This window comes from Lynx rufus, unplaced genomic scaffold (assembly GCF_022079265.1).
Source record: "Lynx rufus isolate CCGP_SWC_20201006 ecotype Redwood Valley unplaced genomic scaffold, mLynRuf1.p SCAF_17, whole genome shotgun sequence".
Lineage (NCBI taxonomy): Eukaryota > Metazoa > Chordata > Mammalia > Carnivora > Felidae > Lynx > Lynx rufus.
In genome coordinates this window covers 36,646,832-36,671,185 of record NW_025814831.1, presented here as the reverse complement: position 1 = coordinate 36,671,185, position 24,354 = coordinate 36,646,832, and the positions used below count along the sequence as shown (strand labels likewise).

Here is a 24,354-nt window from a genome sequence, read left to right as displayed (position 1 = left end):
CTTGTATCTAAAAGATCTGTAGTAGCATGAATTGGCAGATAACCGAAGTCTTTCCATTTCTTAAGCCATTCACTGCTTTCTTAATTTGTAAGAAGAGATTTCCAATAATAATTTATCAAGTCTACTTAGTATATAAGCTTTGACAAAAATTCAGTAGTCTGTCAATTCTTTGCCCAGAAGATATTCTCATGAAAGATTCTTGCCCTTTGAGTATATGAAGGAAATCAGCTGTTACTATTAAGAAATGTTGGAGTATTGGAATTTCTCCAAAAAACAATAGATGTTAACAGTAGAGTAACTTGATAATTCAAGGCCAGTATTGGACACTCACTTTAAACAAGAAAACCTGGAATGAAATGTCTAAATTTTGACAACAACCTGTATTTTGGGCATTCTCTTCCTTTAAAAGTGTTCATTCTTAATGAAAAGCATGAATTTGTAAAAAACAAAACAAAACTGAAAACAAATGCAACAATTAGATTTTTAAAGAAGTAATTGGATTTTCTGTTTGCTCATATTTCAATTTTACAAATGCTTTGTTTTCACTTCTCACTGATCTTTAGCTGGCTATATAACAGCTTTGTTGTTTTCCCCTTCCTTTACCACTTTCTTCTTTCTCCCCTTGGCTCTGATAAATGGTGATTTGCTTGTTTGTTAGTTGATTATTCAGAAAATATTTATGAAGCAATTATTATGTGTCAGAGAATGTGTCGGGTGCTAGATATAAAGTAGTGCCCTCACAGGTTTGAATGTAGCAGAGAGGAGAAACAAACAAGCTCTTACCTTATATAAGTGGTTATAGAAACAAACTCACCATCAGTAGAGGATGGGTTATATAGATTGTGAGGTTTCCATAAAATGAATGTTTTGTAGGTGTGTGTGTGTAAGATTTTTAGAAAAATGCATAAGACACTGCCAACAGTGGTTGTTTCTATTGAGGGCCCATGGGGATTGGACTTGTTATTCATTATATATTATCTTGCACCTTAAAAAAAGAAACAAACCTCTATTCATGTACTATATTTTCAAAGTTTAAGTAAATAAGATTTAAAGAAAGCTAGCAGTACAATGAACAAATAAATAAATAATATACTTTTGTCAAAAAAATATCTAGAGGTAACACCTTGATTTATTAAAACAAGCACTCATTACCCTAATTTGTAAGTTGGACAAAATGCCCCCCCTTTTTTTGTTGTTGTTGTTGTTAATAAGGGATGCTGTTGTCACATTTGAAATGAGCAGGGGCAACTATCAGTCTAAATTGTTCTGTTTTGGGCTATTGGATGATGAAAGAATGGTCTGATTTACACTTTCTATTTCACTTGTCAAAATAAACATGGTCACAGATTTCCTTGGAGAATTGAGCCTGAGATCTCTATTTAATGTTGATATTATAGTATCATAGAGCTGAATTTGGATACAGATTACCCCATGTGATTATTCTGTTAAAACTGATATGATTACTTGACCCTTCTATTCCTTCTTGGCTTCCATTTCAAATTTCTGCACATTAGGTAAACTGGATAGGTATAATGATAAGAAGTTCATTTGAATAAAATGGTATTTTCTCTTTGTAAATAGAGGGTCTGGCTCTTTTGTGACACAACCTTGGCAAAGCTTGACATTTGAATAAATTTAATTATTTTTTTATTCTTTTGCTGGGAATATTTTAGTCCCATGAAATTCTAACTGAAAAAAATATTGAGCATCTATGAGTTACTAAGTATAACTCCAACTTTGAACCAGTTTAGTTTATATTTGTAAGTGGTACAAATTTATGTAAGTCATAATGGTATATTGATAGGATGCCACTATCATAGATTCTCTTTATAGGTTATTTTGTTTCTTTTCTTGTTTTTAATTCTTTTTTTAATGTTTATTTATTTTGAGAGGGAGGGGGAGAGAGAGAGAGAGAAGGAAAATGAGCAGGGGAGGGGGAGAGAAAAAGAGAAAAAGAACCCCAAGCCGGCTTCTTCTGATCAGCACAGATCCCAACATGGGGCTCAGTCCCATGAACCATCACGACCTGAGCCAAAATCAAGAGTCAGTTGCTTACCTGACTGAGCCACCCAGGTGCCCATTAATTCTTTTTATCTTAACAGCTCTAGTCCTATATAGCAATGACTAAAGTTACTAAGTTTACTAATCAACAACTATGTTGGTTACTCTCTTTTAGATAAAGGACATTCCACTTGATATTTTTATAGCAGTATTATAATATGTGGTGTTACATGATGTCAGAAGTTGGGAGTTAAATAGCATTAATGATGAGCTTCTACCCAGTTTTTATCTAGTTTTTTCATTAAGGGATGTCTCTGTAGTTAATTAAAGAATATTTCTAATACACACATGAAACTCAGAAAATAAAATAATCCCATGTCCCTGTCACTCATATTGAATAAGTGTTGATATTTTGCTTCAGATTGTTAGAAAAAATACAGATATTACTCCCTTCCTCAATCCCATTTTTATTCCTCCCTTCCCAGAGGTAACCACTGTTCTGAGTGTCATACGTATTTTCTGTCCATAGTTTTATTCTTATATTATGTAAGTATGTATGCATGAAAGCATGTTGTTTATATGTTTTAAAGATTTATTTGAATGTTTCTTGCTACATATATATTTATTATTCTGTGACTTTTTTCATTCAGTATTTGTGATACTTGTGCAAGATTTTGCTTAAGTGATACTTGGAGATACACCTGTTACCCTATTGATGAATAGCAAGTGTCTCCTTGTGCGTATCTCCTTGTGTTCATGTGTGCTAAAGTTTTCTGTAGGGTCATTATCTGGAAGGACATATGCTGAGTCTTTTTTTTTTTTTTAACGTTTTTTATTTATTTTTGAGACAGAGACAGACAGAGCATGAATGGGGGAGGGGCAGAGAGAGAGGGAGACACAGAATCAGAAGCAGGCTCCAGGCTCTGAGCCATCAGCCCAGAGCCTGACGTGGGGCTCCGAACCCACGGACCGCGAGATCGTGACCTGAGCCAAAGTCGGACGCTTAACCGACTGAGCCACCCAGGCGCCCCAATATGCTGAGTCTTAATATATGTGCACCTTTGACTTTGGAGTAATTTCACAGTGTTTTATAAATGAATTCTTCTAATTTTACCTCTTTACCTTTATTATATGTTATGGGCTAAATTGTGTCTCTGCTGCCCCTCAGATTTATATGTTGAAGTCTTAACCCCTAGTAGCTCAGAATGTGATTATATTTGGAGTAGGGCTTTTTAAGAGGTTATTAGCTAAAACAAGGCCATTAAACAATGGCCCTGAAACAACTTAACTGGTATCCTTACAAGAAGAGGATATTTGGATACACAAAACAAACGTCAGGGAGTCACTCACACAGAAGAAAGACCGTGTGAGCACACATTAGAAGGTGGATATCTACAGGCCAAAGACAGAGGCCTCAGAAGAAACCAAACCTTGATTTTGGACTTCTAGCCTTCATAACTGTGGGGAAATTGTTTAAGCCACTAGTTTATGGTATTTTGTTATGGCATCCCTAGCAAACTAATAGGGTAGTTCCAAACACTGCTCTATATCCTCACGAACATTCAGTATCACGCTTTTTGTGTGATATAACAGAGACATGGTATCTCTGTTTTAATTTGAATATCCTGTTTAGTAAAACTTTAAAGTTGATCACTTCTCAAGAGTATTAATCAGTGAAGTCCTTATCTATTATCGTATATTTGCACATTTTTCTCTGAGATTGTGTTTTTTTTTTTTTTTTGGTAGATTTGAAGTTCTGTATATAATCTAGAAAATAATTACGTGTTTTCCATTCCTTCCATCTGTGACTTGTGCATAAACTGTATATTGCATAGAAATTCTTATTCAGGGCACTCAGACTTACCAATATTTCTTTTTATGGTTTGTGCTTTTAAAATCTTTTTTTTTTCAAATTTGTCTCTTTCCCAAGATCTTGAAGAATGTAAAATTTTAAAGTTTTAATTGTCAGATTATTTAATTTTCATATTTTCTAAGTAGGAAGCCAGAAGTCTTAGTGATCATTTATTGAATAATTTATCTTTTCCCTAGTAATTTAGAAGATCCCTCTGTCATACATGCTGGGATCTATTTCTAAGTGCTTTATTCTGTTCCATTAGTCTATTTATCTGACCTTATGCCATACCACATTGTTTAAATTATTATTTTGCAAAATTACATAATCTATTTGGGGATTTTGGTTTTTCATATGAATTTTAGGATCACCTTGTCAAAGTCAATTACATTTCTTTGGTAATTTTTATTAGTATTGCATCTTAATATATAGATTGATTTGGGGAACAATTACTTCTTCAGAAAAATGTATTTTCCCCCACACAAATCATATTGCTTTTTTGTTAGATTTATTCCTTAGTACTTTATTATTTTTTTATGGCTATTTTAAAAGTGATATTTTTTAAAGATACATTTTGTAATTTGTGCTTATTGTTGTTTAGGAACATTAAACTAATTTTTATATCTTAATATTGCATCTAGAAATTCCCCTAAACTCTCTTAGTGTAATTAATTTGTAGATTATCTTGGATTTTCTACATTAAAGATCATATCATCTGTGAATAACACAGTGGTTTCTTCCTTTTCTGTGACTGACTTACATCCTTCTTACTACCTTGGCTGATATTTTCAGCACAGTGGTGAATAGAACTAGTTATGACCGACATTTCTTCTGTTGTTCTGAACTTTAAAAGGAATACTTCTGATTATTTGATCCATGGAATGAGTATTTTATAGATTTTTGATATTAGCCCCTTATCAGCTATATGGTTTGTACATATTTTCTCCCATTCAGTAGATTGCCTTTTCATTCTGTTGATCATTTTGACTGCTGTGTAGAAGCTTTTTAATTTGATGTAGTCCTAATTGTTGATTTTTGCTTTTGGTATCATATCCAAAAAATCATTGCCTAGATCAATGTCATTTTTTCCCTATGTTTTCCTCTAGACTTTTATGGTTTCAGTCCTTTCATTTAAGTTTTTAATACATTTATAGTTACTTTTTATAAGTGGTGGTTAAGGGAGGGGTCCAATTCCATTCTTTTGTGTATGGTTGTCCAGTTTTCTCAGCCTCATTTCTTGAAGAGAACTAGCCTTCTCCCATTGAGTATTCCTGGCTCCCTTGTCAAATATTAGTGGATGTATATGCAAGGGCTTATTTCTGAGCCCCTGATTCTGTTCCATTGGTCTGTATATCTGTTTTTATGCCATACCATGCTGCTTTAATTTCTACAGGTTTGTAATATAGTTTGAAATGAGGAAAGGCGATGCCTTCAGGTTTGTTCATTCTTAGTATTTTTTATCTTCAGTGTCATTTGTGTTTCCATACAAATTTTAGGATTTTTTTTTTTTTTCTGTGAAAAATGTCATGGGAATTTGACAAGGATTGTGTTGTGGGTAGTATGGGCATTTACAATGTTAATTTTTCTGATTTAAGAACACGAGTAATTTTCTATTTGTGTCCTCTTCCATTTCTTTTATCAGAGTTTTTGGTGTACAAACCTTTCAGCTCCCTTTTATTCCTAAGTATTTTATATTTTCTGATGCTATTGTAAGTGGATTTTTAAAAATTTCTTTTTCTGATGTATCATTATTAGTGTATAGAAATGCAGCTGGTTTTTGTATGTTACTTTTGTATCCTGCTACTTTACTGAATTTATTGACTAGTTCTAACAGTTTTTTTATGGAGTCTTTAGGATTTTTTTATATACAAAGTTAAATCATTTGCAAGCAAAGACACTTTTTCCTAAAAACTTTCAACCTTTTACCTGTAGGCTTGTCATATGTGGCGTCTATTATGTAGAGGTACATTTCTCCTACACCCATTTTGTTAAGACATCTTACCATGAAAGAATGTTGAATTATATCAAATGCTTTTTCAGAATCTATTGAGATAATCATATGATTTTTATATTTTATTCTGTTAATGTGATGTATCACATTTACTCATTGCATATATTGAACCATCCTTGCATCCCAGGGATGAATCCCACTTGATCATGGTATATGATCCTTTTAAAGTGCTGTTTAATTTGGTTTGCTAGTATTTGCTAAAATTTTTTTTGAGAATTTTTTTCATCTATATTCATCAGGGATATTGGCTGGTAGTTTTCTTTCCTTGTAGTGTCCTTATCTGGCTCCAGTAGCAGGGTAATGCTGGCCTTGTAAAATGAGTTTGGAAGTGTTCCCTTTCTTCAGTTTTCTGGGACAGTTTGAAAAGGATTGGCATTAATTTTTTTTTAATGTTTTGTAGAATTTGTCCTTGAAGCCATCTGGTCCTGGAATTTTCTTTGTTAGGAGGTTTTTGGTTGATTGCTCAATCTTCTTATTCATTATTAGTCTATTAAATTTTTTATTTCTTCTTGATCCATGTCATGACAGGATGTATGTTTTTAGGAATGTATTCATTTCTCCTAGGTTGTCCAGTTTGTTTGCATATAATTATTCATAATAATTTCTTACGATTCTTTGAATTTCTGTGGTATCAGTTGTAACTTCTTCTCTTTCATCTCTTAAGATTTTAAATGTACATTATTTCTTCAGTCATGCTCTATTTTGATGGGTGCACAGTGCTTTCACTTGGCATCCATTATAAGTTAGTTTTGAAACAATCGAGTATTACACCAGCTGGGATGATTACTGATCTCTTCATTCCTTTGGGATGACTCTGCCAACAGGGGATAGGTTTCATTCTATTCTGATTTGTGTTGTTGCAACACAGAAGGTGACCCCACTAGCTAATAGAGCATTAACATATTTGTCATGGAAATCAGGTGGTCCTTTCTACCTTGCCATTATTGGCTGAATGCTTTGAACTGGGAGACCACTTAGAGCATATTTTGGCCATGGGAAACATTGTGAAGCTGAAGACAGAAAAATGGCAATTGCAGCTGTTGGTCTGCTACAATGTCTTACCAAGTCCCCTTGTAAAGAGCCCTGAAAAACCTCTTTTTTTTTTATTCTTTTTTTTTCTTGGTAAATTCAACTAAAGAGTTGTCAATTTTGTTTATGTTTTAAAAAAACCAACTTTTAGTTTCATTGAGTTATCTTACTGTTTTCCTCTTCTCTATTGCATTTATTTCTGTTCAGATCTTTGTTATTTCCTTCCTTCTGCTTGCTTGGGGTTAGTTTGTTCTTTTCCTGTTTCCTTAAAATATAAATTTAGTTTGTTTATTCGAATCTGTCTTTTCTTAATGTAAGTATTTATCCCTACCATCTTCCGTCTTAGATCTGCTTTTCTGTATCCCCTATGTTTTGGTATGTTGTTTTTCCATTTTCATTTGGTATTTTTTAATTTCCTTTTTAATTTTTTTCTTTGGCCCATTTTTTGTTCAGGAGTGTGTTTTTTTTATTTTCACATATTTGTGAATTTTTCAGTTTTTCTCCTGTTAGCTAGTTCTAGTTTCATACTGTTTGGTCAGAAAGATACTTGGTATGATTTCAATCTACTAAATTTACTAAGACATTTTTTGTGACCTAAAATATGATCTGTCTGGAGAATGTTCCCTATGTGCTTAAATGTGTATTCTGCTGCTATTGTTTGGAATATTCTGTATATGTTTGTGAGGCACATTTTGTCAAAAGTATAGTTCAAGTCCAGTATTTCCTTATTGATTTTATGTTCAGATGATCAATCTATTGTTGGAGGTGGGAGCCCTACAATACAATACCTACACCTACTATCTATTGCTGTCTATTTCTCCCCTCAGGTCTGGTAATATTCGCTTAATATATTTAGGTGCTCTAATGTTAGGTGCATATAAATTTACAATTGTTATAGGCTCTTGAAGGATTGACCCCTTTACCATTTTATAATGAACTTTGTCTTTTGTTATAGTTTTTGACTTAAAGTCTATTTTGTCTGGTATAAGTATAGCTATCCCTGCTGTCTCTTGGTTACCATTTTCATGGAATATCTTTTTTCATCCTTTCACTGTAAGCCTATGTGTGCCTTTAAATCTGATGTTAAGTATTGTAAGCAGCATATACTTAGATCTTTTTTTTGTTTGTTTTTGCTTTTTGTTTGTTTGTTTTAGCCATTCAGCCACTCTATTCCTTTTGATTGGAGAATTTAATCTATTTACATTTAAAGCACTTACTGGTAGGTAAACACTTACCATTTCTGGCTATTTTATAGGGTTTTTTTTTTCCTCTTTCTTCCTCTCTTGCTGTCTTCCTTTGTGATCAGTGATTTTACTTGGTGGTATTCTTTGATTCTCTTCTCTTCTCTTTTGTATATCTACTGTTGGCTTTTGTTTTGTGTTATATGAAACATCTTACAGGTAAAACAGTCCATTTTAAGCTGATTACAGCTTAAGTTTGATCATACCAAAAAAAAAAAAAAAAAAAAAAACAAAACAACTCTACTCTTTTACTCCTTTCCCACATTTTCTGTTTTTGATGTAACAATTATACACTTTTATATTGTGTTAAGGGTTAACAAAAAATTGTATTTAAAATCTTTTAACTTTTATGCCAGAATGAAATTATTAAAACACTACCATATTACAGTACTGTAGTATTCTGAGTTAGGTTATAGACTTTACCACTGTGTTTTATATTTTTATATATTTTTATGTTACTAATCAGCATCTTTTCAGCTTGAAGAACTTTTAGCATTTCTTATAAACCTGGTCTGGTGGTGATGAACTCCCTCAGTTTTTGTTGCTCTTGAAAATTCTTTGTCTCTACATCATTTTTGAAGGACAGCTTTGCTACATAAAGTGTTCTTAATTGGTATTATTTTTCTTACAGTACTTTGAATATATTATCCCACTCTCTCCTGACCTGTAAGGTTCTGCTGAGAAAGCCACTGATAGCCTTGTGGAGGTTCCCTTATATGTGAGGATTTTTTCTTTTCTCTTGCTGCTTTAAAAATTTTCTGTCTTTGATTTTAGATAGTTTTATCATAATGTGTTAGAGAAGACTTTTTTGGGTTGAAACTATTTGGGGTCTTTCAAGCTGTATGAAGTTGGATGTCCAGATATCTCACCAGATTTGGGAAGTTATTTCTTTCTGTCTCTTTCTCTTTTCCTTACTGGAGGACTCCAATAATTATAAATTATTTATTTTATGGAATCTCATAATTCATGTAGTCTTTCTTCACTTTTTAAAAATTTTCTGTCTTGCTCCTTTGATTGGATAATTTCAAATGACCTGCTTCAGATTCACTCATTCTTTCTTCTGCTTGGTCAGAAGCTCTCTATTGAATTCTTCAGTTAAATTATTAAATTTTCAAGCTCTAGAATTGCTTTTTTTTTTTTTTTATGGTTTCTGTTTCTTTGTTGAACCTCCCATTTTGTTTATGTATTGTTTTCCTAATTTTGTTTAGTTGTCTGTGTTATCTTGTAGTTGCCATATGCCTTTAAGAGGATTATTCTGAATTCTTTTTTACACAGTTAATAGATCTTTATTTCTTTAAGGTTAGTTATTAGAACTTTATTAGTTTCCTTTGGTGGTATCATGTTTACCTGATTCGTCCTGATTCTCATATTCTTATTTTGGTATTTGCTCATTTGAGCAATGAGCCTTTATAGGTTTACTTCAGCAAGGAAAGTCCTTCACCATTTGGCTCAGCTAGAGGTTCTGGACAGGCAGCTGGTAGCAGCTTCGGGCAAGCAGTGCTTTCTCTCAGGGTCTCTAGTTGGATGGGGCCAATGTCTATGCTCTGAGGTTGGTCAGGGGACCTGCCATTGTTCTGCAAGTCAGGTGGGTCTGATGGCTGGGCTCTGCATTCAAGCATAACTGCTGGCTTGTATCTGTGTTCACATAGAACTACTTCCTGAGCTTTGCGATCACATATGGTTAGGCAGGTTGCATGCTATGTTTCCTGGTAGGATGGTGCTGCTGGTTGCACTCTGTGATTGGATAAGGCCACATGCTGACCTCTGCAATTGCCTCTGGTCAGTTGAGGTCCCCAGGCTGTGCCCTCTGGCCTGATGGTGCCACTGGCTGGACTCTACATTCAGTTAAGGCCATACACAGTTTTGCAATCAGATTGGAACTCATTCAGGCTGTGCTCCTTGATCAGGTGGGGCTGTAGGCTGTACCCCCAAATTGGATGGGGCTACAAGCTAGGCTCCTGCGATTGAGCAGGGTACTGGCTATGCTCTGCTATTTGACAGTGTGTCTTGCTGGACTTCCTGGTTGGGTAGGGCTGCCAGCTACCCAACAGTTGGATGGAGCTGAAGGCTGTGCTCCATGGTCCGGCAGGGTTGCACTGGGTTCACTGGGCAGGTGGAGCTACAGGCTATGCTTTGTGATTAGGTGAGGTGGCTGGCTGAGCATTCTGTCAGGGTGAGTCTGCAAGCTATACTCAGCAATTGGATGGGGCTGTAGGCTATCTGTGCTGTTGGGTAGGGCTGTCAGGTTGGCCTCCAGAGCTGGCCAGGGTCTCTGGCTGGGCAGCCTCGTGAGATAGGGCTGGAGGCTATGTTCAACAGTAGGGTGGTGCTGCTGGGCTTGGCTCCCTACCTGAATGGAGCTGTAGAATGGGCTCTGTGGCTGCTTCAATCCCTGGTCAGGATTCCTGGTCAGGAATAGCTGGAGGCTATGAAGGCTACACTGAGCAGTTTGGTGGGGCTACTGACTTGCTTTCCTGCGTAGGCAGGCCATAGGATGTGTTGTATGCTGCCCATGGCTGACCATGTCTTTGGTTAGGCTTCCCTGTTGGGTGGGGCTGGAGGCTATGCTCAGCAGTTAAGTGTGCCCACTGACTTGTTTCTCTGCTCTGGTGGGCCGTAGGATGTGCTGCAGAGGCCCAGCGGCTTAGAGCTGCCTTCCTGCTTAAGTGGGGCTGGAGGCTATGCTCAGCATTTGAGCAGGGTTGCTGACTTGCTCCTTGTGTAGGTAGGGCTCCTCACTGAGTTGTCCCTCTGGCTAGGGACCCAAACCATTCAGAACTGCCATTTAAGCTCCCTGGCCAGTTGGGGGCATTGGCTCAGCTCTGCAAATGATCAGAGCCAGGAGTTGGGATCTCTTCTCAGGCTCTACCACCAATAGGAATGCAGTCAGCCGAGATCTGCACATTTGTTGCTGTGAGTCATTCTCCCCTTCTCTGTCTTGTAGCTGATTCCCACAGTACTCTCCATGAGGCAGTACTTAAGTGGGCCTCCCAGGAAGCATCAGGAATGCTAGGGAAGCTTGATGTCCCCTTTGCTCTCCTCCTTTTCTCACTGGAGAAGGTGTAGGTCCAGGGAGAACCCCTTGTGTAGCACTGCACTGACCTGGAGGAGGAGCAGTGCAGTCAAAGTGAAATCGCTCCTCTTATCCTTCTGATGTTTTTCTTGTCCAAGGGGTTGCTTCAGCCTCACCCCCATGTTCTAGAATCTTGACAAATATTTATAGATAGTTGCTAGTTGCCCTTTCCCTGAAGGGGACCAAAAGTCGGGAACTACCTATTTTGCTGTCTTTCTGATGTCTTTCTCCTGATTCTAGTCAGTAATTAAACCGGTTTATTAAATCATTGTTTCATGTATTTTGTCTGGGTTTTCATTGGTTTTGGGCATTATGGTAAATTTAATCTCTGTTGCTTCATCTTGGCCAGAAGATGTCCTATATATCTTTTGCAAAGTGAGTATGATAATAATAATAAAAAAAAGAACAACATTCAATTCCCAAATATTCAGATAATGTCCTTTCAGATTGACTCTTTTCTTGATACGTTTTAGAAAGAATAGTCTTTATTGTGTACCGTTTTTTTACTGGCTTCTCCATTACTTTTCTTTACCTACAGTTTATCCACAGTTGGATTAGATTATTATATATAATAATGTAATGTCACTTATGTATTTAATATAATTATATTATGTATTTAATATATTATATATAATAATGTACTATCACTTATTTATTATGTATGTTTTACTAAAATTAGATTAGATTTAATACTTAATGGAAATCTGCTGAAATCATTTTATGCTGTTTTTTTCTTGCCTGTTTTACCTTGATGTTTTTCCATCAGTATATGAAGAAATGAGATAAAACAGAGAACCTAGACATATCTTTGTATTGTCTGAGATTTTGTGTCATTAAGGGAAACGACATTCTTGTCTTAAGACATATTGTTGTCAAGATTAATTCCTTGACTACTTTCAAGAGGTAGTAGTTTTATTCTGTTTTCAAATTATTTCCTTGAAATCAGCCATCTAATTCAGAAAGAGATTAGGAGCCAAATTTTAAAAACTAGATACCAGGAAATGCCTCATTTATGAATGTACACACATTTGAGCTTATAAATTGGGTAATTGTGCACCTAACAGCTCTACTTATTGTATCATTATTCACTTTGTATGTATACAAATGAAGGCTTTATAATTCAAATTTTGTAGCCTGGGATACTCATGATTAGAGAATGGTTATTTTTCATGCTCCCATTCAGTGTTAATGCATACAACTATAGAATACCTTGTTACACTGCTAGAGCTTCTTTACTAAACATGTATACTGAAGTGGTATAGGTAAGTAATAGTTAATTTGGCCTCTGTAGTCTTATTATATAAAAAAATGTAAGAAAAGGCATAAAAAATCTGCGTTAGTGTCTTTGCATCAAAGGACTAAGCTGACATCTGAATTTAAGTTCTGCTAAGTATATTTTAAAAATTAAGTTCCCAGGACACCTGAGTGGCTCAGTCAGTTAAGCGTCCGACTTTGGCTCAGGTCATGATGTTCTCACGGTTCGTGAGTTTGAGCCCATATTCTGCTCTGTGCTGACAGCTCAGAGCCTGGAACCTGCTTTGGATTCTGTGTCTCCCTCTCTCTCTGCCTTTCCCATGCTCATTCTCTGTCTGCCTCTCTCAAAGATAAATAAGCGTTAAAAAAAAATTAAGTTCCCTTAAAATGATTGTAATGGTAAGAATACATACCCAGATATTTCGAGATTATAGCTCGTCTTTAACATGACTGAGCCCAGATAGTTTATTGTCCTGATAGTTTATTGCCAAACACTGAGTTCTTTTATAGATTTTGGAAGAAAAATCAGCCATTATTTAATCTTCATAATAATTATGCAAATGTATGTATGTATGTGTTTATATATATGTGTGTATGTGTGTTAGTTTCCTATTGCCGCTATAACAGATACCACTTTGTGGCTTAAAACAATGAAAATTTATTCTCTTAACAGTTTGGGACATTAGATGTCTGAAATGAGTTTAACTGGGCCAAAGCCACAGTGTCAGCAGGACCACATTCCTCTGGGAAACTGTAGGGGAGAATCTGTTTCCTTGCTTTTCTCAGCTTCTAAAGCTGCATTCCTCGTATTTTTGCTCATGACCCCTTCCTCCATCTTTAAAGCTAATAGCCACACAATCTTCTCCTCTCTTGGGATGAAATCTCCCTCTGCCTCTCTTATAAGAATACTTGTAATTACAATCAGGGTCCACCTGGATAATCCAAGACTATCTCCCCATCTCAAAATTCTTAACTTAATCACACATTTCAAGGTTTTTGTGCCATGTAAGGGAGCATTTGTAAGCTCCAGGATTAGGATGTAGATACCTTTTGTAGCCAGAATGGAGTACAGAATACTGCCAAAGCCATATAAAAACAAAACATGTTAGAAACAAGTACAGTTTGGAAAGAAGTTGTACAGATATGTTAATAATGTAAACAAGAGACCCCAGAGTTGTTCTGCTGTGTTCCAACATTTTATATTGTTAATTGGTATTTTTCATTTCTGATAGAAACAAACAGGATATTAATATTCATCTTTTTTCTGATATACTTCATCTTCTACTCTTGTCTTTCCCTTCTATAAAACCAATATTTAGTAATCTAAGGTCATGAGTTCATAAATTGGAACACAGATTTACATAGCCTGATATTGTGATTAATTCAGAAATAATTTGTATTTGCTATTTGAACACAGGTATGTGTTCAGACACATGTTTTCTTATTTCCCTTAAGCTTTTTGTCACCCTCTCCTTTACCTTTGTTGCTCTTGATACTAATGAAGAATTGACCACTTTGCCACTGATGATGGTATTTTTCTAAGTAATATGATGAGAGTTTTTAGGACACAGTTCTAAAGGTTCCTTTATTCCTAGAAGATCATAGATCTCTGAGCTAGATTATTTTTTTCTGTTTCTGTTCAGTATCATTCCATTGTTTGGAGAGAAAACTTTATTTCCTGATTGTTATGTATGGTTTGTGCCTCCTAGAGTCACCAATAAATATGTTGTAGCAAAGTAAGCTTTAATTTTGTTACATAATTTATAAGCTAAATGTTTGCATTATCTTTTCTAAACTACAGGATACCAGAAGGCCCCATTGATCAGGGACCAGCCTCAGGAAGGGTTCGTGCTTTAGAAGAGCAGCTTTTGAAGGCCAAAGAACAGATTGAAAATTATAAGAAACAAACTAGAAATGGTAGGTGATTATATAGTGTTTTTCTGCTTTAGTATATTGATATTACCACAAATAATTAAAATTTTCCTTCATCAAAATGTTGGGAATACTGATACTATTTATTCTTTGACTGCAGGTCTGGGGAAAGATCATGAAATCCTAAGGAGGAGGATTGAAAATGGAGCTAAAGAGCTCTGGTTTTTTCTACAAAGTGAATTGAAGAAATTAAAGAATTTAGAAGGAAATGAACTGCAAAGTCATGCAGATGAATTTCTGTCAGATTTGGGACATCGTGAAAGGTGCTATTCTTTTTTTTTTTTTAAGTTTTTATTTATTTATTTTGAGAGAAACAGAGGCCCTATGAGAGGGGGAGGGGCAGAGAGAGAGATGGAGAGAGAGAATCCTAAGCAGGCTCAACACTGTCAACACAGATCCTGACATGGGGCTAGCCCATGAACTGCGAGATGACCTGAGCCAAAACCAAGAGTCAGATGATTAACTGACTGAGCCACCCAGGCATTCCACGTGCCATTCATTTTTTACATTTCATTTGGGCTTTGGTAGAGATTATAATCTAAGAATATAAACTGGAACTCTTGTTTATTTCCCTGCTGAGTGGTAAGTGACACCTACCATATTTAAGAGCAGAAGAGTACCTGAGGTTTCAAGGACAATAATTCCCAAATGATCAACTAGAATATATCACTGGAAAATATTATTTAAAATGCATTTCTAGATATCTTTATAACCCTAAGTAAACTCTGAAGGTAGTGATGTCAGCCAGTAATACATTAAAATATCTTCTTGTAAATATCCTTCATATACAATCAATAATTGAAGTGGTGTATGTAGTTTTACATTATAGTACATTGGAACTCATACTGAAGCTGGCAGTTACGTTTCTAATTGAAACATTAAAAACTTTGAAATAGCACCTTTTTCAGATTTCTAATGAAAAGTTAACAGGTTTTTGATACAAAGGAGCATTCTTTTATTTATTTTTCTACTTAGTTACTAGACATAAGAATCTGAAATCTCCCTATTTATTTCTCCTGTTTGCACATTTCTGAAAATATGCAGTTTATCTTCCATAGAAAAGAAAACCTTTTGGTACTGATTAATTCATGCAGAACACAGTATATCTGAAAATCATTATAAATACAATGAAACCTGTCCTTAGGCTTATTATATATACAAGTCTATCCCAGTAGGATTCTCATGGCAATTACTGTCTCATTAGTGAAAAGTAAAAGAAAAATTGTTGTATTAACACAACCTACCACTGTGAAGAGGAAAAGAATTACCCCACAATCGAGAGATTCATATATATTTACATCATCAGCAATATTGTAGGGATTTTGAAATATTGCTCTGCTATTTTAAGTGAAATTACAAATAAAATCCACCAGTTTATTGGATCATTTTAGGATTAATCTATAGAAGTAAGCAGAAGGGCATTGAATCATTAGGGGCTCCTGAATTATTAGGGGCATTGAATTATTAGGCCACGCATTCAGCAGTCCCTTTGAAAATTTTAGCCATACTTAGACCATTAGACCAAATGCTGACTAATTCTAGGCACGATTCTGTTAATTGGAGCTGTGTGCTTGTATGCTTTACTTATTGCAATTTTATAGGGAAAGGCAGATCTGAAGAGGGTTTGAGTTGGGCAGACTATGTGGTATTTAAAGGAGAATTTTGCTATTGATTTCTTAGTGTTTAAAGTTTGAGTGATTTAATTAAATTGCTTGAATTTAATCTTCATATATTTTCTAGATTGAAATCATTATTTAAAGAATTATTTTTGTGCATATATTTTATGACTGTATGTAGAAATGGAAAAATATATGCAAATGTACACATGAAAAAAGTTGGGCCCTAAAGTTGATATAAATCGATGTTAAATTTTTTGTAAGTTGAATTTTGTTTTAAGTATATTAGGATTCTGACACCACCTTTTAGTACATGTTAAATATTTCACTGAAAATAAAAAGGGAGGGGCGCCTGGGTGGCGCAGTCGGTTAAGCGTCCGACTTCAGCCAGGTCACGATCTCGCGGTCCGTGAGTTCGAGCCCCGCGTCGGGCTCTGGGCTGATGGCTCGGAGCCTGGAGCCTGTTTCCGATTCTGTGTCTCCCTCTCTCTCTGCCCCTCCCCCGTTCATGCTGTATGTCTCTCTCTGTCCCAAAAAAAAAAAAAATAAATAAATAAATAAATAAATAAATAAACGTTGAAAATAAAAAGGGAAAGATATCCAAGTTTCCCCAGGCGATTTCTTTTACTGTCTTTAAGCAGAAATTATAAGGAACTTGGGATGCAGCTTCACAGGGTAGGAATGTAACTGCAGGCAGCTGTGGTAGAATGTAGTGATACAATAATGAAAAAGCGTAGCCAGACATTGGAGAAATAACCTACAGTTATGAACGTACAGTGGAGAAGATCTGTATGTGTGCAGAATATGCCATCTTACTGATCATTTTCAAGATTTTTAGGTGTAAGAATTAAAATTAAAACAGTTTTGTGTTTCCCTCTGGTGATTTTTAAATTACGTAAAAATCCCTGTTTCATTTTTACACTTACCCAAATATAGTGTATAGGTTGTCTAAAAGCCTGTGTTCTCCGATAAGTCAGTTAGAAGTTGAGTCTGTCAATGTTTTCATTCAACTTTCCCTCTGAATCACGCTTGTCATCTTTTGGTTCAGAAAGACATCAATAATAGGAAAGACATTTATGGGCTCTTGTTTCTTCAAAGGGTTTTTTCTTTCTTAGAACTTTGTTCTGATATAAACGCTGATCCTCTTTTTTTTCCCCTTTCTAAATCAGTTTTATTGTGACATAATTTATGTACAAATGCTTTCAGTTTTGTTAGCACACCCCAGAATCAAGATACAGAACATTCTGCAGCCCTGAGAAGTTTCCTCATGCTCCTTTGTAGTCAGCACCTCCCCACCCTCAGTCCTTGGCAGTCATTAGGTTTGTTCCTATCCCTATTTTTTGCCTTTTCCAGAATTTTATGTAAATGCAGTCACATATTATGTAGCTTTTTGAGTGTGGTTTCTTTCACTTGGCATAATGCATCTGAGATTCACCCATGTTGTTTTGCGTATTGATAGTTCATTCTTTTTACTGCTAAGTAATCCATTGTACGGATGTACCACAGATAGTTTATCCATTCACCAGTTGAAGGACATTGGGTTGTTTATATGTTTTGTTGATTATGAATAAAGCCACCATAAACACTAACATACATGTTTTTGCAGAAACGTATTTTCATTCCTTTTGGATTAATATCCAGAGTGGGATTTGTGTGTCATATGTTGAGTGTCTATTTAATTTATAAGACACTGCCAAACTAGATTTTCAAGTGACAGTTTCATTCTAGTGATAATATATTACCATATTTCATGGTAATAGAGTCAAATTTACCTGCTGTTTTTGAACATCATTGATCATAAATTGACTGTGGCCTGTCTCTTTGAAATAATGAGGGAGATTAGCAGTTTAGAGTGATTATTTTTGTGATTGTGATTTTATTATTTGTGTCATAGTATAGGTTCAGTACTTGGATTTATAGCTGTATATATTTGTCTTTCAGCCTCTGGGGATATCATTGAAAATTCTGCTTATCACCGTGTTAGGTTGCCCAAGACATATTTAACTTAACCACTGTTGCTTTGGGTCTTTTGCATTCCTTATGTTGCCAGACACCATGTTTATGAGATAGTTACTAGAACTACTTCTTTCTGATTTTAGATTATAGCAATTATTAAACTTCAAACTAAAGGACAGGAGGGCTTACAGGGCTGATGAACTATTTCTCAATTAACTTGACTGAAATTACTGAGAAATAATCTGGTGAAACAACAATCTCATTGTCCCTGCCTGGTCTGCATCATCTCATTATCAGTAATACATAACGCAGCTTTGGTAAGACTGAGGTGAGATGTTTCCCAAGTGATAAATGCTAATTATACCTAATTATGCTGATTGGCCTTTTGATATTGTGTATAGGGGTTTATGTAGCAACGGAAAGGACTTCAACTCAGATAAGGCGTGCAATATCTGGTTGCAGGGAAGATTGGTAGGTTGATAGCTTACAGATTTGTATAATCAGAATTGCTGATCATAGCTATTGTGGTACAGTAGTTTGTGTTTTCCCTCTCTGTTTAAGGTAAACTCTACTAGACTGTCTTTGAAAGGTCAAAGAAATGATATTTCCACTCTTGAAAAATTAAGCTATTCTTTGTTTTTTATTTCATACACACTCACATACACAGAAGAAGGAATGAAGACCTTTGAGATGTGATTTGATTGAGACTTACATTAAACTGGAAGGTAGATGCTCTTTCTTCAGTTGTTAATTCCTTTGGCCAAAATGTTTTTGTATGATTGTCTTTCTCCTAAGGAATCCAGGTATATTTTTAAGTGGTGCTAGAACATACCTCCAAATATCCATGGACAAAGGGAGATCTTGTCCTATGAAGTTGTCCTTAATTTTCTCATCACTTAGTCTTTATCAGCCAGATCATGATTCTCCATCTTCCATAAGGAGACATCTTCCCCTAAAATAAAGTTTGCATTGGAAGGAGAATCTAAAGGTGGAAAAAGACATCTCATCTAATGACTTTGATTCTGTTTTTTGCCTCCCCGCCCTCCCGACCTTACATCTCCCTGGATGTGATTTCCAAACTCAAGAATGATTAGACATTAAAAATAGTCACTTATTAAGGATTTCCTTCATGGCAGTTATTATGATAAAGGCTCTCCATTCATTATTTTATCAGCATAGTAATACTTTGAGACAAGCATTATTATTCTCAATTTGATAAATAAAGTTATACTCAGGCCTAGAGAAATTAAATAGTTTACACAAGTAAGTGGCTGAGCTATTTTTCTCCAAAATATTTTTTCTTTTTTCTTTGATATGATTTATTGTCAAGTTGGCTCACATACAGTGTATACAGTGTGCTCTTGGTTTTTGGGGGTAGTTTCTTATGATTCATTGTTTACATGCAACACCCAGTGCTCATCCCAACAAGTGCCCTCCTCAAATACTTTTTCTTAATTGCTAAAGACTTAGCTTCTCTGAGCTTTATTTTTCTCTTCTACGCATGGGGATATAATTCCTATATCATAACATTATGTTGATTAAATGTGGGAAAATATATAAAACAACTTCCACAGTGACTGACACATTGTAGTTTCTGGTAGACTCTAGTGGGACCTGCATAAGGAAAGCCTCATAAGAGGGTATAAATAGAGAACTCTTAGATGCTTCAGGGCAAGCACAAGTAAGGGGAAATTGTCATAATGCTCAACAGCAAGAATTTCAAGGTTTGGGACCTATACATAAGCCTGGTGGACATCACTCACCAAGTAGCATAATTATGGCCTCATATGATAAACTATTTTTGTTGTTGCTCTTATGGACTCCCCCCCTCCCCGCCCCGCCCCACCCATGTGGGCTGTCAAAAAGAGGTGGTATCTTAGAATTCCTCCTTGAGACAAGGGAGGCAAAAGGAATATTGTCTTCCTATCCGTCTCTAGATCACATTTTTATTCTTTGTACTGCTTATTTCTGCCCCAGGAGCAAATCATAGTAAAAGCAGCCTTGGACAAAACCCAAATAAGTTTTCTTGCTCTTGATCCAGATTTACCTATGGGTTAGACTCTGTAATATAGCCTCCCTTAGTCACATTTACTTCATAAATGGTAGTTCCTTCACCTTGGGATTTTCTTGAATTATATCTGCTCTGTGCTGACCCTGAGGGGGAATTTCTATCTTTAACATTTTGTAAATTACTTTTTTTTAGAGGTTTTTTTTTTTTTTTTTTAGTGTTTTTATTTATTTTTGAGACAGAGAGACACAGAGCATGAGCAGGGGAGGGGCAGAGAGAGGGAGAGACGCAGAATCTGAAGCGGGCTCCAGGCTCTGAGCTGTCAGCACAGAGCCCGATGTGGGGCTTGAACTCACGGAGTGTGAGATCATGACCTGAGCTGAAGTCTGACGCTCAACTGACTGAGGCCCCCAGACGCTCCTATCTTTAACGTTTTGAATCCAGTATAAACAAAATACTTGTGGTTCTTCATTAGCATAATTGAGACAAACTCAAACATTTAAGAATAGTTTTGGGGATATCAAAATATAGAAATAGGAAAATTAACTAAAAATACAAAGAATATAAATGTAGCCCAGCTTTTGAAATAGAGGTTTTGACACCTGTCATAACTGACTTGCTCTCAGAATCATAGATTCTGTTCTAGTCTACTGGTTATTCTCAGGCATCTATACTCCACCCACAAGTGACTAGCACTATTCTGCTGGTCTTTTGCCTGGTTTTGCATTTCCCAGCTTTGACCTGCCCTCATACCAGGCCTTAAGATTCATCATTCATCTCCTAGATTTCTTTTTTTTTTTTTTTTTTTAATTTTTTTTCAACGTTTATTTATTTTTGGGACAGAGAGAGACAGAGCATGAACAGGGGAGGGGCAGAGAGAGAGGGAGACACAGAATCGGAAACAGGCTCCAGGCTCTGAGCCATCAGCCCAGAGCCTGACGCGGGGCTCGAACTCACGGACCGCGAGATCGTGACCTGGCTGAAGTCGGACGCTTAACCGACTGCGCCACCCAGGCGCCCCTCTCCTAGATTTCTTGATCAATCAGTTCATAGTCAAAACCAAGATGGCCAGATTTCCAGCTTTTAGGACACTTCTAGGAGATTTGATTTAAGAGTAGAGTCACTGAGGGGCGCCTGGGTGGCGCAGTCGGTTAAGCGTCCGACTTCAGCCAGGTCACGATCTCGCGGTCCGTGAGTTCGAGCCCCGCGTCGGGCTCTGGGCTGATGGCTCAGAGCCTGGAGCCTGTTTCGGATTCTGTGTCTCCCTCTCTCTCTGCCCCTCCCCCGTTCATGCTCTGTCTCTCTCTGTCTCAAAAATAAATAAAGGGGCGCCTGGGTGGCGCAGTCGGTTAAGCGTCCGACTTCAGCCAGGTCACGATCTCGCGGTCCATGAGTTCGAGCCCCGCGTCGGGCTCTGGGCTGATGGCTCAGAGCCTGGAGCCTGTTTCCGATTCTGTGTCTCCCTCTCTCTCTGCCCCTCCCCCGTTCATGCTCTGTCTCTCTCTGTCCCAAAAATAAAAACAAAACGTTGAAAAAAAAAAAGAAAAAAAAAATTAAAAAAAAAAAAAAAGAGTAGAGTCACTGAAAACCAATCATTTCTATAGAATGGATTTTAGTCACCATATTTCCCAGTAACGATCTATATACTTTGTTTGCTTATTCTCATATCTTTGGCTAAAAGATGACAAATTTTGCAGGATGGTAATTTCTAAACATTATTGAATCAGCAAAGAACTAAATTTAAGATTATTTCCACTCATCATCAAGGAAATACAAATCAAAACCACAATGAGATGCCACCTCACTCACACCTGTCAGAATGGCTAACATTAACAACTCCGGAAACAACAGATGTTGGCGAGGTTGCAGAGAAAGGGGAACACTTGCACTGCTGGTAGGAATGCAAACTGGTGCAGCCACTCTGGAAAACAGTATGGAGATTCCTCAAAAAATTAAAAATAGAACTACCCTACGACCCAGCAATTGCACTACTAGGTATTTACCCAAAGGAAACAAGAGTGCTGTTTTGAAGAGGCACATGCACCCCAGTGTTTATAGCAGCACTATCAACAATGGCCAAAGTATGGAAAGAGCCCAAATGTCCATTGACTGATGAATGGATAAAGAAGATGTGGTGTGTGTGTATATATATATATATATATATATATATATATATATATATATATATGAATAGTACTTGGCGATCAAAAAGAATGAAATTGCCATTTGCAACAATGTGGATGGAACTAGAGTGTATTATGCTAAGCGAAATAAGTCAGTCAGAGAAAGATAAATACCACACAATCTCACTCATGTGTGGAATTTAATAAACAAAACAGATGAACATAGGGGAAAGATAAAAATAAGATAAAAAAAAGAGAGGGGGGGAAATCATAAGAGGCTCTTAAATACAGAGAACAAACTGAAGGTTGCTAGAGGGGTGTCCGGTGGGGGAATGGGCTAAATGGGTGATGGGCATTAAGGAGAGCACTTGTTGGGATGAACACTGGGTGTCATATGTAAGTGATGAATCACTAAATTCTACTCTTGAAATCATTATTACACTATATATTAACTAGCTTGGATTTAAATAAAAATTAAAAAAAAAATACATATAAGATTGTTTCCTGGGCTTATCTTCCTTACATGGTCTCTAATGGGAAGGCCCAGAAAAAAAGATTTAAAATTTTTTTTTAATGTTTATTTATTTTTGAGAGAGAGAAAAAAATAGAGTGCAAGTGGGGTGTGGGGCGGGGGGCAGAGAGGGAGGCACCGAATCCAAAGTGGGCTCCAGGCTCTGAGCTGTTAGCACAGAGCCTGATGTGGGGCTAGAGCTCATGGAGTGCGAGATCATGACCTGAGCTGAAGTCAGACACTCCACCAACTGAGCCACCCAGGTGCCCCAAGAAAAAAAGATTCAAAAATCAAGTTTAATTTTAGTTGACTCCTGGAATAGACCAACTTATATTGAGACTGACTGTGTTATTATAAAAAATTAGTGTACTTTTTTTTTTGGGGGGGTGTATATGGCCCTCTAGTTCTGTGTGAGCTTGGTTATTGCACTTTCTTGACAGAGATTGGGATGGATGTAAATAAATTGCCAAGACTTAATACTGATATAACTTGGTAAAAACATTTTTATGTTTTCTAATTTATTAAAAGACACAAATTAGCTTTTATTCCCGCTGATTAAGGAATGGCTTGATTACTATGATGTGAAAGCATAACCATGCCAATTTTGATATTTCAGAGAATTCTCCTCTCCAAATTAGACCTAATGTAGTTTTTACCCTCTTGAGGCCATATGATTGTCAATGAAATGTAGTGCTATTTGTCTATTGATGTGTAGGTTTAATGTTAAAGCCATGGAAAGCATATTGAATTTCCTTTTTTCCTGCAACTGGCATTTCCTGCAACTGGTTATTTATCCTACTGTACTATATCTCCACAAAGAGTGCTCCTATTTAAAGTTGAGGCTTACAACAGGTTTTGTGATCACTCATAGCTGAAAGGCAGGAAAAAGCAAAGGACCACATTTGGATATGATGAAACCTATAAAGTAGAAAATATAATGAGCATGATGAGAGTGATGAGGAAGAGGTTATTGAGAAAATAATTTAAATAAACTTCCAGCTGAGCCCTGCAACACCATTATAGTCCAAGATTTCTTATATGTTTCCACGATCAACTCATACAATTTCATATAGGTGGTGACTTTTCCCCTAGTAAAAGTAAAACTATAAAAGAATACTGTAAGCTACATAATAATCCAGAGGGGCCTGTTTTATAATCTGAAAAAACTTAAAAGTTGACCTTCTGTCCATTGTGTAAGACTAAGTTAATTTGTTAAGGAGGCAGTAAATTGTAGGTTTGGTTTTTCCCATTGCAACTACTCTTTAATAAAATTTTTTGAAAATGCTTAGAATCTTAGGCGAGAATAATAAATATTAAAAAAAACATTACATATTTGACTGTTGCCCTGGTCAAAAAGGAAATAGTCAAGCTGTGGAATGCCCTGTGCATCGCTGATGTTGATACATTGAGCAAATGCCTAAAATGCTTCACAGATGACCCTTTTGTTCCAAAGCATTGTGCAAAGCTGTTCCACTATTAGTTAGATGTATTCTAAACTATGGCTATGATTTTTAATCTTTATTTGTATATTCATAATAGTGTTGCTTTATTCAAGACACTAGCTATTATTAAGTATTCTCTGTTAATTTTGTGTAGTTCTAATGCTTTTCTGTGGTAGTAAATAACAATTTAGTTTTTCCTGTGGGGTGCCAGTGCTTTGTTATTAAATGCTTTACCATGTTATTAAGTACTTTACCATCTAGTTAAGAACCGGGAATAACAAAACTGAGGCTATGCCATGTACTCC

General features: G+C 36.1%; 1 protein-coding gene across 6 annotated transcripts in view; it reads left to right on the top strand.

Annotated features, from left to right (window-relative positions):
* Positions 1-24,354, top strand: part of FUT8 (fucosyltransferase 8) — a 409,669-nt gene that overhangs the window by 290,534 nt on the left and 94,781 nt on the right. For all 6 annotated transcript variants that reach the window (XM_047079496.1, XM_047079498.1, XM_047079500.1 and 3 more), the window contains 2 exons: positions 14,263-14,378; positions 14,494-14,656. In XM_047079496.1, coding sequence (XP_046935452.1) covers positions 14,263-14,378; positions 14,494-14,656 — 279 coding nt within the window. The remainder of the gene's footprint in view (positions 1-14,262; positions 14,379-14,493; positions 14,657-24,354) is intronic.